Source organism: Diuraphis noxia, unplaced genomic scaffold, assembly GCF_037042655.1.
Source record: "Diuraphis noxia isolate RWA-SAM2 unplaced genomic scaffold, SU_Dnox_SAM2 contig0004, whole genome shotgun sequence".
NCBI lineage: Eukaryota > Metazoa > Arthropoda > Insecta > Hemiptera > Aphididae > Diuraphis > Diuraphis noxia.
The window spans coordinates 72,068,746-72,086,136 of record NW_028301714.1 but is presented as its reverse complement, the minus strand read 5'-3'; the positions used below and the strand labels follow the sequence as shown (position 1 = coordinate 72,086,136).

The 17,391-nt window shown below is 31.9% G+C and overlaps 1 protein-coding gene across 3 annotated transcripts in view; it reads right to left on the bottom strand.

Annotated features, from left to right (window-relative positions):
- Positions 1-17,391, bottom strand: part of LOC107165948 (lachesin-like) — a 112,627-nt gene that overhangs the window by 15,595 nt on the left and 79,641 nt on the right. For all 3 annotated transcript variants that reach the window (XM_089226675.1, XM_089226674.1, XM_089226673.1), the window contains one exon: positions 10,848-10,976. In XM_089226675.1, the coding sequence (XP_089082801.1) occupies positions 10,848-10,976 (129 nt within the window). The remainder of the gene's footprint in view (positions 1-10,847; positions 10,977-17,391) is intronic.

The window sequence follows — 17,391 nt, the reverse complement described above, 5'->3', positions numbered from 1 at the left end:
CAACACGGGTTTAAAAAAGTTATCAGCTGTTTTTTGTACTTACTCCGTGACTGTAGTGAAATGGATTAACAAAGTTCAGAACCTTGACTGATACGAATGATACGGAGCCGTCTGTTAATATATAGTTATTAATATTTTGTAAGCGGGGATTCTTGTAAAAGAAATTGTTTTCTTCCTCTGCAATAAGAGTTACCGTTTATGATGTATACAATTACAATGCGCTTCTATCACTTTTGATTAGGGAAAACAAAATGCGGCGTCGGTATCACATCGGGCCATACTACTTATCGTTTATTCTACTTACGAGATGAAAATCCGGAAATCCTGTTGGTCATCGCCAACAACATTTTTTATAGTTACCTAAGGTTTATGTTTAATCTTTAAGTAGTCGTACAGATATCGTGAAGATATCTCCCAAAGGACCTAATGTCGACAAAGAATTTTTTTTTCAAAGTGTACCGTATTCTTTTTTGAATGAATGAAAAAAAAGTTGTTCCCGTCATCAGTAACTGTTGTACAGATATTTCAACGATAATTACTATTTTTATCTATAAAAAAAAAACACCCTTTTCATCAAGATTTTACGATTTTTTACGTTTTCACTGGAATTACAATCAATATTTTTGATAATTTCACTGTGGACAGAACATAATACTGCAGCGTATACACAGAATATAACGGTTCGTATATTATTTTTCAGCTATATTTATACTACTGTGTCCAACAAATTTCTGTGAACAGGTCGGTGGATTAAATAGAACAAAGATAGGTCATCAGACTAATTATCGTGTGTAATGATAATAATATGTCAACAAGCGATATTATAATATGCAGTACAGACATATTATAGCTAATAACGTGCCGAAATCGTTTTTCATATAACGATAAATAAACGGTATCGGGAAAATTAACTATACCTATAATAATAATACGTATAAAATTAAACCAGCGATTTAATATCAACACAACCGGCACGATATTTAATATCTATACCGTCGAAGTAACGGGGTCGCGGACCTATATATCATATTCATATAGTATACAATATAGCAATAATATTATGATAACGATATAAACGGCCGGCGGCGTACTGCTCACTGCAGCTTTCGATCGACGAACGGTTCATATTGCCCATATTTCATTATTTCGGGCGATGACGTCGGTCGATCGTGTCTGTGGAATTTCAACTTAATCGATTGGGCGTCGGTCACTGCTGTTGCAGGATGCACTTTACGGGAGATTGCGTTTTTCCAATTTTCTGTCGAGTCAACTCGGGTTGGTCGGTGGGACCGCATGAAAGTAGTCAGATGTTTAACTCGCACCTCGGTAACCACGGTTAGGTTAGAAAACCCCTCGTTCTTCGGGTTAGCATGCACACGCTCACATCGCGATACCTATAATATTATATTATATTACAATAGTCGTATTAATATATTGCCGGCTGTAACGCCGTGTGCGGCGGTGGCGTGTTTAATGCGGTAATTTGACATAGCGCCGTTTAATTATTAACGTGGCGGTGTGGCGATGCACCGCGTGGGACGAGTCGCGGATACGACGAATTAAGTCTTATTCGTCTCCTCTCCGCACCCCTCGCCGACAGACCGAAACCGAGGCGAAAGTGCGGCGCCCGTCTCTTGCCCGTCTTACCAACAATTTATCAATTCGCCCGATCCTCCGACCCCGTTCCACAAACCACAGTGTTCCTTGTCCAGCACCGCCGCAAAGATAATATATATACATTATGTACACCACAGCGATGGTATTACGCGCACACACGCACTACTGTATACAATAACTGTACATACGTACGAATTTGTATGTTGGTGTGTGTGTGTGCCTGTGTGTATTAGAGGGGTGAATGAAATATCTGACGTGCGGGCGCCGGCGAAACCGAGACCATTCATAACGGGCCGTGACGCGCGCGACCCACTCCGCAAATCCTCCAAGGGCGTAATAAAACGACGACTTCGGTGGAGGTGGTGCCATACTAGACCACCTGACTAAACGCCGCCTAGCACATATCCGTATGAGCAGCTCTCCGATGTGTATACACTATACATTAAATTATATCAGTATATCATAATGTGCATAAATATATAAATAATATTGTTACTTTTTATGCGCCATAATTTTTTATTATTTTTTTTTTTCATAAGGTTCGGAACACGAAAATGAGAGAAAAAAAGAAATAACCTCACCGAACATTATATACGGTAAACGTATGTAGTGAGTGTGTAATCGACACACACTTGTTGTCCACGACACGAACTGGGACTCCATATGCAGCAGTCACCGCTAGTTGGACTCAGTGGCGTATATAGGAATTAATTTCGGGGGGGGGGGGGGTTTATAAAAAAATGTATATAAGTATTATTATAAATTAACTTTATTTTAATAACAAATTATTTCTTTTATTTATATTATTCATTTTTGTTTTATCCCGTGTTGCGCTGTTCGGTTTTAGTTGATACATTGATTAAACAAATTCGTAAGTGCCGTACTAACAAAAAATTTCGGGGGGGTTGAACCCCTAACCCCCCCCCTATATACGCCACTAGTTGGACTTATTTGGAACCAGAGTATTTTTACTGTTTTAGTGTCTATATTCCAACCGAGTGAGTCGGTAATTCCGAGAGGTCCAAGAATAAAACGATATGCGTATTTTATAACGTAGTAAAAATAATTAAGTTTATCTACGCACTGGTAAATAGTTATAATTATTATTTTATTTGTGTGCATTTAAAAAATGTTCGCGTGTTTTCATTTATAAAGTAAAATAACATAATAAACATTGAGAACGATAAAAATGACATTTTTTTTCCTTCGAATGAGTCCATATTCAGCGCGGGCCACTCACTGCTAAAATAATTGCAGTGAGTTATGGCTTTTGAACAAACACTCGCACTCGACTCCACTGTACCCATGTCGACGTTTAATTAGGAGGACATCTGCGGTTGGTTGGTGTATATTAACAGGCGATCGACGTGAAAACAAGATACGTCGACCGTATGGAGATATTCATCGACATAATCGCTAACGATAACTGCACAGTAATTATACAACAATACGTAAAACTCGGTAATACGGTTACGCATTTCGACGATGAAACACGCGCGCACGTCTTAAACGATCAGAGTTTATAATATGGGTGCACACGCGACACCGCGATATACAGCATCGAAAACCCTACAGTTGCTGTGCTGGCACGGGGGGGAGGGGGTGAGATTCACGTTTCAAGAAAACAACTACGAGACTCACTGGTGAACAAGTCCCACCCGGCACCGTATATTCACAGGTATACATATGTATAATACGCGCATATTATCGTACATACGGGCGTTAACAATTAAATATAACTAACACGTAAATCTTTTTAACGTTCACGAAACGTAAGTGGATCACGGAGCACGGATTCTTGGAATATGTATAGGGACCGTGAGTGGACGCACAGAGTATTCGTCGTCGTCGCCGTAGGAGCACGTGCGGGGGGTACCCTCCGGCCCCACACCCACCTTAGACCATCGTGTCGGAGAGGCGTTTAACGGCACGAAAAAAGTTTTTCACTGCGCCGCCGGAGTACCGACGCTAATTGACCCGACTGCAAACACCCCCTGGGGCTAACGTGATTAAGAATTGCGATACTCCAACCCCCCCTCCCCACCCACCACAACACACACACACACACACACACGCACGCACGCACGCACGCACGCGCGCGCCTCTCGAGATCCTCAAGCGAATCTTAGCGAATATCAGGCTGTCTGTTATTATGTAAATTTTAACCATCGTGTTCGAGTTTGTGTACATACAAAGTACCCGTTTAACCAGTCACTATCTTTTTAAATGTTAAGTTAAAAAATATATCATAAATTTAGCGAATTGATATGGTTAATAATGAAAGTAATAAAAATAAGTACAATATTAATTTAAGTTTCCATTAGGTATAGTGATGGTTGTGGTAGTAAGCACCGTGCCAATAATTTCCATCGTACACAAAAAAAATTGTCGTCCATAATAAACACAATGATGTACTTGCTCATGTTTTTAGGGTTCCGTACTTCAAAAGAAAAAAACGGAACCCTTATAACATCACTTTGTTGTCCGTCCGTCCGTCCGTCTGTCAAGAGCGTTTTACTCAGGAACGCGTGGAGGTATCAAACTGAAATTTGTATATGATACTCAGGTCTACTGTCCCTGGAAGCTGTAGAAAAATCAACCTTCTAAGCCAACGCAATCAAAAGATACAGCCATTTAGGCCGCAAATTTCCGCAAATTTTCGAAACTCGCACGGGAATCAAAACCTACAGGGTACTTCCCGTGAACTTAGAATCTTGAAATTTCGTACGAAGTCACGTCATATAGTACAGATATAGGAAAAATTACGAAAACCGTAAATTTTTAGTTTCATCATATAAAAAAAAAAAATATTTTTGAAAAATATTTTTGACAATTTTGAAAATTTCAAGTTACTACTCCTTATCTCATGAACGCGTTGAGGTATTAAATTAAAATTCATATTAAATACTTAAGTCTATAATACCTTTAAACTGTAACAAAATCAAACTTTTATGTCAACGCAATCGAAAGAAATAATAACAATTTAAGCCGCATATCGTCCGTCCGTCTGTCAAATTTTCGAAACTCGCACGGGAATCAAAACCTACAGGGTACTTCCTGTGAACTTAGAATCTTGAAGTTTCGTACGAAGTCACGTCTTATAGTACAGATATAGGAAAAATTACGAAAACCGTAAATTTTTAGTTTCATCATATAAAAAAAAAAAATATTTTTGAAAAATATTTTTGACAATTTTGAAAATTTCAAGTTACTACTCCTTATCTCATGAACGCGTTGAGGTATTAAATTAAAATTCATATTAAATACTTAAGTCTATAATACCTTTAAACTGTAACAAAATCAAACTTTTATGTCAACGCAATCGAAAGAAATAATAACAATTTAAGCCGCATATCGTCCGTCCGTCTGTCAAATTTTCGAAACTCGCACGGGAATCAAAACCTACAGGGTACTTCCTGTGAACTTAGAATCTTGAAGTTTCGTACGAAGTCACGTCTTATAGTACAGATATAGGAAAAATTACGAAAACCGTAAATTTTTAGTTTCATCATATAAAAAAAAAAAATATTTTTGAAAAATATTTTTGACAATTTTGAAAATTTCAAGTTACTACTCCTTATCTCATGAACGCGTTGAGGTATTAAATTAAAATTCATATTAAATACTTAAGTCTATAATACCTTTAAACTGTAACAAAATCAAACTTTTATGTCAACGCAATCGAAAGAAATAATAACAATTTAAGCCGCATATTTTCAAACTCGTGACTACTTGCGAGGGAATCATAACCTATAGGGTACTTCAAGTCGATTTTGAATCTCGAAATTCGACATGAAGCAATGTTTTATCGCACATATAACAGAAAAATTCCGAAAACCTTAAATTTTTAGTTAGATCACATATTTTTTTTTTCAAATAATTTTAAACTTCTAATCCTTTTCCTCATGAACGCGTATTTATGATCCTCCAGCTTTCCATATTTTTATGTTATAAATTTCATTTTGCAATAAAAATACCATAACTATGACTCGATTGTCGTGATGGGTAAACTTTTACTTATATACCTACAGGTTTGTACGGAACCCTCGGTGCGCGAGTCCAACTCGCACTTGACCGGTTTTTTTTTGTTACACGCGTTGTTTTCGTAACTAAATAATAATATTCCCATACCAACAGCATGGATCATCCACATTGATGGAGACACCTATTCACCCGTGTACCGAAATTACCTATACAATGCGCCGTTCAAATACTATGAACATATTATATTATTACTATTAATCTTTAACACATACAACCCGTATTCGTCGATTTTTTTTTTTTTTTTTTTTTTTTTAACGTTTATTTAAATATACACAATCTGTAAATGTTGTTTTACAATAAGTGCATGTGATGGAGGTGATATGGTTTTTGAGAGGCTGGAAATAAGAAACCGCCCATTGGAGGCACTTAAGGTTAGGATTTTAGGCTAGGATTTTAGTTTGCTAGTAGGAGAGGGTGTGATTACAAAATTAAGGGAGATAGAGGTATAAACAATTTTAGATTAGTAGGTCACGACACCAGGTACGTTTTAGACGCCTTCTGGGGTCACCAGGAATAGTGTTGGTAGATAGTTCGGAAATCAGGGGATTACGATGGCTGTGGAACTTGGAGTGTGTGCGTTTGTAGAAGGTTTTTGCGACGTTTTGAACTGTTGGAATAGCTAGATCTTATATTCGTCGATTTAAGTATAAATTTAGACTATGGGTTTTTAGGTCGTCCAAGTAAGAATAATTAATCAATTAAATGTTATTTTATGGAAACTAAGTATCTAATAAAACAATGTAATAAATATCATAACAATTTTTTTTTTTACAATTCATATTTTAACTATATCACCAATAGCTAAATTTTAAATCATATAGTAATTTTTCAAATATATATTTTGTAATAAACTCGTCGAATAATTATTTAAATAGGCACTTATATATTAGAATATAAGATATTATGTTGTATAGAAAGTATTAGAAAGTATAGTGATTAAACACATAATAACCAATTAAATACTGTTATAACTACGTAATTAAATGAATTCGTGCAGCAATCTTATTACATATATTTAACTCATTGTGTGGTGTAGAATTAAAAAAAAATTTGATGTATGCTGCCGGCATGTAAAATTATATTATTCTCTCTGTGTTTGTTCAAGTTTTGTAACTCGTTTGCCTCAACCAAAAACTTTCTTTCTGAGGTAAATCAAGCAAACTTTTTTATTTAAATATATAATGTTATATATTTTATTTTATAACATTTTTGATCTAATTAATGAAAAAAATATAATTATCCGTGTTTGAAATGAACACGTTTTAAGAACTATGAGCTAAATATAATTGATTACACAAATATTAAACACGTACGTAATTACAGATATTTGATAACCAAGTCAATTTATCGCGTTTGAACCTATGTTTTAATGACTTACATATAGGTACATTAGTAGAAAAATAAATAACAATTTTAGTGATACATTAACTTTTTTAAATGATGTGTGACGCAATTCGCAATTTTGAAGTCCGATCGTAGTTTTAACGCTTTTCTAAAATGTTCTTACTCTACTAAAGAATTTTCCATTTGAATCCGACCCGATTCAGTTATACATTTTTGAAACCAGTAGAAAGTTTCTCATGCATAAGCTATATTTCAATAACTATCTTTGAACAATCTCAAATTATTGTATGAATATTATAAATTATTTTAATAATTTAAAGTATTGTACAACATTCGTGAGATATTTTCTTCCGCTTCTTAGTATTATGCGTAGGCGTTGAAGTGAATATTTATAACTACCGTTCTTAAACTATTTGAATAGTTCTTATTTCTAAAGACAGTTCAAACATTTTAATTTCAAAACAAAACAAAAAACTAGGTATGTGAACATTTCAATGGATTTTTTTATGAAAACTTTAATTAAAAATAATATTTCATAATATAATGAATAATTTAAAAAATAAAATAGTAATGTTTCCAAATTTTAGCGTAGGTATAATTATTATTATTACATCTTTTAGTCAACAATTTTCACATGAAAGATTTGAATTAAAAACGTAATTTTTTTTATCTTATAAGTAACATAATCAAGAAGTTATCCAAAAATAAAAATTAACAATGTACTACTTCAATCATTTGCATGTTATTTACCATGATATATTATTGCTATACGAACCAATTTTACAAATTGTACATTATTATTAATATTTTGTTCTTTTCAATAAAATAAAAATATTGATTATAATCTTAAAAAGTTAATTGGAAATAATCTGAAAACTGAATATGTAATTCTAATAACTAAAAATATTATTTGACAATATTATTACATTATTTGATATTTTTCATTTTTGACGATTCTCGAATTGATTAAACTATAGGTACAGTTAATATTATTGGAATGGGTAGGTACCTATGTTTATGTTTAATTAAAATACACTTTAACTATTCTACATAACTTATAATCGATAATTGTTAGGATTCGAAAACTTTAAACTAGTCGTGACTAACTGTCGACAACCACAAATTTCCCAATGTTATTCAGTAGACGATTGACTGTTGGTCTTCACGTATTGGGCCACCTTAATAGATATCCTTATTATTCAAATTACATAATATTAAAAATAAATCAGTAAACAACAATGTTACAAATTATTTGCATACAAAATGTATCAAACGATATACAATATTTGAGTCTAGATAGAAAATATACTGTTGTGAGTTTGGGACTATGCAACAATTTACAGTAATCTATTATAAATTTATATAAGTAATTAAACATTTATTACCGAAACAGTGTGACTAGAAACTAGAAACCATAAATAGCAACGATAACAGTCGTATTAATAATTTAATATCGTAACGCGTGTAATATTTTCTATATTTGCTGCCGTCATAAAGTCTGTCCAACCTTCATCGCCCACCCAAACTACTCGCGCTTCGCGATACTGCATCGACGACGACGAAGGATGAAAAAATCGAGACCCATCCGTTACGCGACGAAATTCGCGGGCGCAATAAGTCTATTTTTCGTAAGTCGTCGACGACGATGAGGAAATAATAAATTATCCGAATCCCTCTCGACGGGTATTCGTTTTAATTTTGTCCCGCACCATTATCCGAGCGGCGGTGCGGGTCCATATTATACTTAACGAGGTCTCGTATAAACTTTCTAATTGCACCGCACAACATCCGACTTCTTATTCTCGATCACTGTGTAGGGGGCGGTTTCTTATAATACGCATTGTACGCGCGTCGAAGACTGTGGGCGGATTGTGCGTGTGTGCATACAATAAATAGCGTATGTATACATATATTATATACAAGCGACTTGCGGTGGCCGGTCCGCGTCATTAATTCAACGTCCCCGAGCGGTCTTGCTCGCCCACCCATCGGACGAGAAGTGCATCGAAAGCACCCGTACACGTGCACTCGTATATTATATTATAAATTATACAACGTCCCTAGAACGGATGTTCCGAAATAGGTTTGGATATATATTTTTTTTGTTCTTTTGTTTCCGTTCAAGTCTCCCGATTCACAAGTACACGCCGTATATACGCCTGTTTTGGTGGTGTGTGGAGGTGGGGGGGAATGGTTGTATTATAGTCATTACTAGGGCTGGGATTTGTATGTAAATACATATTTTTAGTAAAACATCTTATATTAGTTATTGCAAATGATAAATTCGTTTCACGTAATTTGCAATAAAATAAGACATATTTTTACATACTTTGTAAAATTCTCGCTTTTTTTTACATATTTCGTATATTTTTACAATTTCCGTTGTTTAGTAATATTTTACATTTATATTTCGATAATAGTACTCGGAAAATTGTAAGTGTATAATAATCACGGTTTAAGATAGTATGGTTGCGTAACGAAACGAGAAAAAATGTGTTGTGAATGTTCTTACCAAATACCTAAGATCATAGAGCGCTCCCAGCGGATTTATATACTAACCAAATGACAAATAATTATTATGTTAACAACATAGATAACAATATTTAATATATTTTTAAAAATGAGAGTTATTAATTATTACAAATTACAATATTACCTAAGATAATCTAAACTCAAAGCCGTGGTTATTACTGTGTTATTAGTTAATAATTATTAATTATTACTTATTTTTTTTTATTCACTAATATCAGTATTTATAGCTGAATTAATAGCACGACTATCTATAAGTACCTACGTCCTACATTGATATTATGAATTGTGATTTATGGAAATTATATTCTTTTTGGCGGCATCTTTTGAATATCAAATAATTATAATATAATATAATATATTTATATAAAATATTCAAATATTCAAATATTGATAGTATAAAACCTATGATAAAACTATAAGGTTTTATAAATTAACTGATAGATGGCACTGCAGAATCTTAGGTAAAATCAGCTGATTTTATAAGAACATTTGTGCAACATAAACTTCTTGCCGTAAGTAATACACCGTAACTTAATGATCTTAGATTATACTTTATGTTCAACAATTATGTGACAAAATATATTTAGAATTTACAAAAGTGCCTATCAGACTACCAGTCTTTATGTTCACGTGGTTATGAAAACATCTTCACCTAACGTACATTTAGTTTTGAAAATTTAAAACAATATATAGTTTGTCATTGTTTCACTTTAAATTAATTAAACATCAATTGTATTTCAATTTAACAACGTATTTTTTTATTTTTTACCACAAATCATTATATTTTTTAAATTAAATTGATTAGACATAAAAAACAATAAATTGTATTGTCCAAAAATTATTTAGAATCGTATAGGTAAATATTTTTTATTTTATACTACATATTTTGGCAATTTTAATTATATATAAATCCCAGCCCTAGTCATTACACTGTAGTTGCGTCATAATCGTCCGTAAACGGAATGCGCTTTACAGAGTATGATAACATAAGTGAAATCTGTCCCCTGACCGAACGAGTTTCTGCCTTTAAGATATAATATTATTATCGAGCACTATAATCGCATCGAGTGTGTAAAATAATAAAAAGAAGAATTTATTTTTTTATCAAACGAAATATACCTACCCTCAGCGACATAGGCCATTAGGTTAGAACTACATATTTTATTTTGATTGTTGACGTGAAAACTGCACCTTATTTACCCGACGGATATTTAATGTTATGATTTCCGGATGTTATAATAAATAACTGATCATCCAAAGTGTAATGCGTAACTAAACAACAACTACTCTGCCCATATAAATATACTTACAGTGGACGCTGACCGTGATGCGTTTACTAACAGACGGCGGCACTCCGTTTGACCCAATGCACAGGTAAGCTCCCATCTCAGATCTGCTGACCTTGGTCAACCGCAACACTTCTCCCTGGTACGTGGTAACTGAAACACATTTAAATAATAATGTACTCACGGCTTCTGTACACTGTTTAAATATAATATATTACGTGTAACTACGCCATACATTTATCACGGTTTGAGTAGATAGATAAACCAATATAAATCAAACATGGCAAAATTAAGATTCAGAGAATGAAAATAATTCGTTCCAAGAAGGTTTCGTTCAGTAAATATATACAACCCATTTACGATAAAATATTTTCGAAACCTTCATATCGATTTTTGAAAAATCACTCCGCGTAAATTTTATATTTTTGAAAACACACCGTTTCGTGTTTCATGTTTATTGTCTAAACACGCACCTATTAAAAAAAAAAAAAAAGGTGTTGAATAAAATCCAAATGCGATCCGTAAAGATGAATTCAATATAATATTGCCGGTCATATTGTGCACTCATAACGATTGACTCGGCAAAACTCGAATCCATTTAAAAAATAAAAAATACCGATATGTCGTGTACGGTTTTTAAAGGTTTCGTTCAACATCAAAGATTTAACAGTTATAGTTTGGGAAAAATTGCGTGTCCACAACAATATATTTTCGATAAAAAATCGAAATGGTGTGAGAATAAAAACCATTATTTTTTTCTTTTGATGCATCGAGTTCAAAAAACACATCTTCTTCAATTCTATAGTTTTGTGTCTGCTTAAATAAATAGAATTTAACTTTCTCTCTGTATCTGTTTCGTATGAACTTTGAAGACAAGGGAAATCCGACACCCACCAAGGTAAATTCGTTTTTATTTTTTTCCGCGACATATCCAAAAAAATGATTTGAAAAACCTGTTACCGAACTGTTAAGCTGCTTACAAATGTTCTGTATTATATTAAATCAGGTTTGGTCTTTGCTTACAAACTGACCAGACTGATATTGATATTGGATTGTCGTAGAAAATAATGATGTTATTCTGTATCGTATTTTCTATATCAAAGTATTATTATTTCTCTACAATATTACGACGTTAATATACAGTTCAAAGAGGAGATCTCCAAATAGATTATTTGGTCCACAATATAACACAATTGCCAAACTGTACACATTTAATGTCTGTTACAACTATTTATGGTTCATCTGAAGTCAAATTAATTTTGATTTGACAATATTATTAGTTTTGATTTATTAGGAATAAAATAATGATTAATTTAGATGGAAACAATGATTTTTTTTCTACCAATACAAACTGAACAATAAACGTTATTTATATGCATGCGGAAAAGTTTTCAAGAATTTTAATAATTTATATTTTTTATATTATAATAATAACACAAATTATTATTTTTAAAGTCAACATCTAGGTAGCAATATTATATTGTAGCAGCAATTACAGTAATTAGGTAGTTACGGTTGAGTAACGATTTATAAGCGACTATCCTTAAAGTCTTATCAACCACTAGTAGCGCGGTGGACGATGTTTTATGACGCCTAGGCATCATAATGGTGGACATTTTTTTTTTTTTTTTTATGAGGGTGGGATAGTTGAATATATTATGTTAATCAATAAAATAAATATAAATTTATTTATTTATGGTCACATAATAACCACATTATAATATGTTGTGTATTATAATAAAAGGGACAAAGAGTGGATAGGTACTGACATATTTTATGTGCATCGTGGTTTATAAATGTTTAGTACGCCATTTTCAACCACTATCCATAAACTATCATGTAACAGTAGTAAATATCGAGTCTTTCGTGTATAAAAAAGAATATTTTATTGTTTTGCATCACGAGTACCTAAGCCCTAAGTACCTTAGCCATTCGGCTAACGTTTATTTCAAAAAGCAAAATATAGGTATATTAATATATCATACGTCATTATCATTTTTTACATATACAAGTTATATAATTATTACAACTCAAATCATTAATTTAGGTAATGTATTTTATTTTTTTTGGTGTCTGTTTTGACATCTGTAAGCTTAACAGCGATCTCGATAATATTTATAAAGTATATTTGCATAAAATGAAATTAAAAAAAAAAAAAATGGGAGAACTTATTAATAATTAATTTATCTGTATATTTTATAACATATACTTATCTCGCATCTATAAAATATCACACGATTTTCACGGAATCAATGTTACTCGTAGCTGCACCTTTTTATAATGACACATAATTGTATGATTTATATTTTATATACATTACTATTATATTATGTAATAATTTCAACGTTCGAGAAACTAGATTTACGCAAAATTTGCAACATACGGGAAAATAATGTTTTTAAATATTTTATCAGACTTTAAAAGGGATTTTAAAATAATAACAAACAACAATTTCTATCTCCCGGTTTAAAAAACGGTTTATTTGATATTCATTCGAATCGAAAACATCAAACACAGACGTTTATCTTTTTCGTTGGTATTTCAAATCTAAATCCGTTGTTCTAACAAGTTCTACAACAATGAAAAAACGTATTTTATAAAGAGATAAAAAGTGCCATAATAACAAGGTAAAAGGAGATCACATGTTTAGTTCTTTACTAGGTGTATATTTATATATTATATACCTATGTTTACGTGTTCATATTATGTGTATCTTGTTACCATAAACCACTGTAAAATAATCTACTCATGTTTTGTTTCGAATCGATATCGAGTCAAAAATGAACATGCCACTAATATTATAAATCCGTTGAGCCGTACCTATTGTATTGTATAGTGTGGGTTGTTTGTAATGTATTACATCCGATTTTTTGCCTATCTCTTGATTGTACACTTTAATATTGTTATGAATAACAATTATTAAAAGTGTATAGAAACTAATTACTGATTTCAATATTAATTAATAGTTCTGCTGACGACGGCAGTTACTTAAACTATAGTTATACTGCGCGTGGATTGGATTTCCGTGAATGTGTGTCAAATGCAAAGATGACGAGATAATAAAATCGAAATTTTCGTTAGATCCGTCGATAAACCATTACGCAAGCCTATAATAATATTATGATCAGATATAAACCCCCCCCCCCCCCACACACACACAAAGCATCACGTGGACCGGATAACAATATTAAATTATTGGGTACGATCAAGACGACTCGTCGACGGAGTTGGGCTAAAATAATATAATATGTACATAATATATGCGTATGTGTATATATGAATACGTATGTTTTTGAGAGAGAGTATGGATAACTTTTTGAAAGGAGTTTGGTGAAGATTACTGAACTGTGAAACCCATTAAAATTACCTATCCAACATCCATATAGTTTATGTTATTTTCCTGGTAGTAGTTTTAATTAAGCTGCTTACATTCCAAGATATACCCGTTCATTTGCGAATCAACGGCTTCCTAGCCCGATTTTCCTCACAACTTTTCCAGTTTTCCACTGTATTATCTACGTCATTACGCAGTTTTAATAAGTAGTTGTCTAGTAGTATATTAGTAGTAATTATAGCAATAACAAAGTAGGTATAATAGCAGGTCGGCGATTCCGTGATAGAACAAGAAGGTTATAGTTGGATAAATATAATGCTACTATAGTATATTACCACCATAATATGCAGCTATTCCTCGCCTCCTCCCCGTGCACCATAGATTTAAGGGTAGCTAACGCCTATAGAATGTTGTCCACTGGAGCGATTTTAGTAATAACCCATATTGGGTTAATGATATCACCCAGTTCTTGATGGGTAGCGGCTACTTGCATGCCTACCTTCAAATATTTGCGTGGGTGACGAAACCGGATTGTTCGATATCTGGGGACCAGTTGGACAACGCAGAACATACGTTCTTCAGATACGATTGATGGGCGAAAATAAGCATGTTACTAGAGATGACAGTGGCCGATGACGTTATACCAGCTAAGAGAATTGGTAAAACAGTACATTATTCTATTAATGTGCATAAAAGAAAATGAGGAACAGCAGAGTTAACTGTGGCACGCGAATCACTGATAAATCAATTCAAAGACGCTGAAAACGACCATCATTTGTAAATTATTGTAACAATAATATCTGTAATTTTGTACATTCTTATTGTAATAATATTTTACTCGATTTTATCGTACATAGTCTATAACGTTGTATAAATAAATAATGGTGGTTCAGTGGAAGAGCAAAATGCGTAGGCAATCCTTTCACAGACGATTCGATATAAAAAAAAGAAAAAGAAAGTAGAAGCAATAGGAGCAACAAAAGTAAGAATTGTATTCTCAGGCCTTCAAAGTTAAAGCCGTAAACATCATCAAATGTATATTTATACAGATTTGATTGAAATAGAAACGACAGCCTTTGGTCCCTGCAGATCTCGCCATGGCTGTGTCCTTCGTTTTTACCCGTACGTTTTACCTCCCCCCTTGACCAAAAAAATCCTTATATCACGCTCGTCTCCAATTGTCTGATTTTCTAAACATCTTATCCTGGGTCACACAATAAACTATACTTAATCTGCATGGACCTATATGAGCATTAGGATATTAAAACATACTCCATACAATAACTTAAAACTACATCAATAAAAATTTGTACATTTATTAAATAGATGCTAACGGTTCACTGTAATTATGTCATTTGATTTCAATGCAGCATTCAAATTTAAACGAAATGGTTTATTAATTATGAAATATAAATAGTTTATAAACAATTTGTAACTTTGCTCTTTTGGATTTATGCTGAGTTTTTGCGATCGTATTATTGCCAATTGAATTTAATGGTCAATTGATATCAAATCGCATTGGAATATAACAAAGTTCTGTAAAAGAGAGAACAGACACAGAAGGTCGCAATTATATAGTTAATACATTTTTTTGAAATTTATATTTTGATTAACTCGTGTCATAACGATGAAATTCTTATCTATAAACTGTACTCGTCATATTTTGTTTAGATGAGTTTTGGTGAAGATGGATCAAAACATATTTTGAAGTGAAGTCGACTGATACGCGACAAAATATTTTATAGATAATTAAAAATAAATATTTACTAAACAGTTACGAAAATGACAATTGATAAAGATAAAATTACAATTGTAATTATACTAAGTTAAAAAAACAAATATAAAATACAAACCGTAAATTCAAAAAAAATTATAATTAATTAATTTAATAAATTAAAAATATATTAACTGTTTGGATAAACAATAAATAATAATATTTAAGTTGCGAAAATGTAAAACGATTTATCTACAATATAAAGACGTTTATATTTCATTTTATCGAGTCACAGAATCAATTTGTTAGCTTATATAGTCTGTCATATTTTTTAATTTTGTATAAATATTTTAAAACGATACTCATATTTGATATATAAAAATGTTAATTACATTTATTACAATGTAGTATTAATGTAGTATAAATTCTAACTAAGTAAAATTTTAATATTGATTAGAAATGTTATTGAATGAAAGCAGTTTAATTAATTTTCGTTATGTTTACAATGTAACAATACATTTCAACAGATACAGATCTGTGCGCTCAAGTACCTACTTCAGTTTCAGTGGAGTAACTAGCGAGACGTGGAGGGATGTATTTTTAAGAATCGAACAGCTTTTGTTGAAGTATGTGATCGTAACGTTTATTATATTCGTATTTAAGAATTTTAAGATTGATTCACAACGACATATAACATATTGTCAGATGGAAATAATAATTTTATATCACACATCTATCACGAGTGTAAATATATACTTTCGAGTATAAGATATTAATATAATAGCATGCATTTTTTTTACATACAATTTTTTTTTTACTTTTAACGCTTTTCTCGTTAAGGAACAATGGAACAAATGTTGAACATACATTTTGATTCTAAAGACACGCAATTTATTAGTCCGATAATCAAAAATCAAACAATTTATTGATTAAAAATCTAGGTGATTTTATTTCAGAATAGTTTAAAAATAATATACAAACAAAACTATTGCACGCCCTTTCAAATATTCAGTAATAAAAAAAAATATATATATATCCAATACATTTTTTACTATGATATCAAACATATGAAGTATTCCTTCAAACTTAAGTTTTAATTGTGAATATAATGTCCTTAAACTTTTGGTTTACCTACTTGTGTGTGTATAGAAATAAGTAAATACGATATATTGTGTAATCTGCCTAGGAAATAAAAATGTATCAGATATTTTATAAATTAGTTAATAGAAATACATTATACTTGAATAAGTGAACACAAAAAAATATTTAATATGGTTAAAAAAAAACAATTACAGTTATATGCATTAAATTATAAATAAGCGTTTTAGTCAAAATATCCTATTGTGATTGAATAGAGAGGGGTTAGAAGCAGAGCAAGCAAACTGGGGGTAAATTCCATTAGTATTTTATATATTTATTCAATTTAATTTAATTACACTTCGAGTAATAAATACCAAAAGCACATTAGGTTTCAAGTAAAGTTTTGCTATCAAAATAATTATTTAATTAATTACATGAAA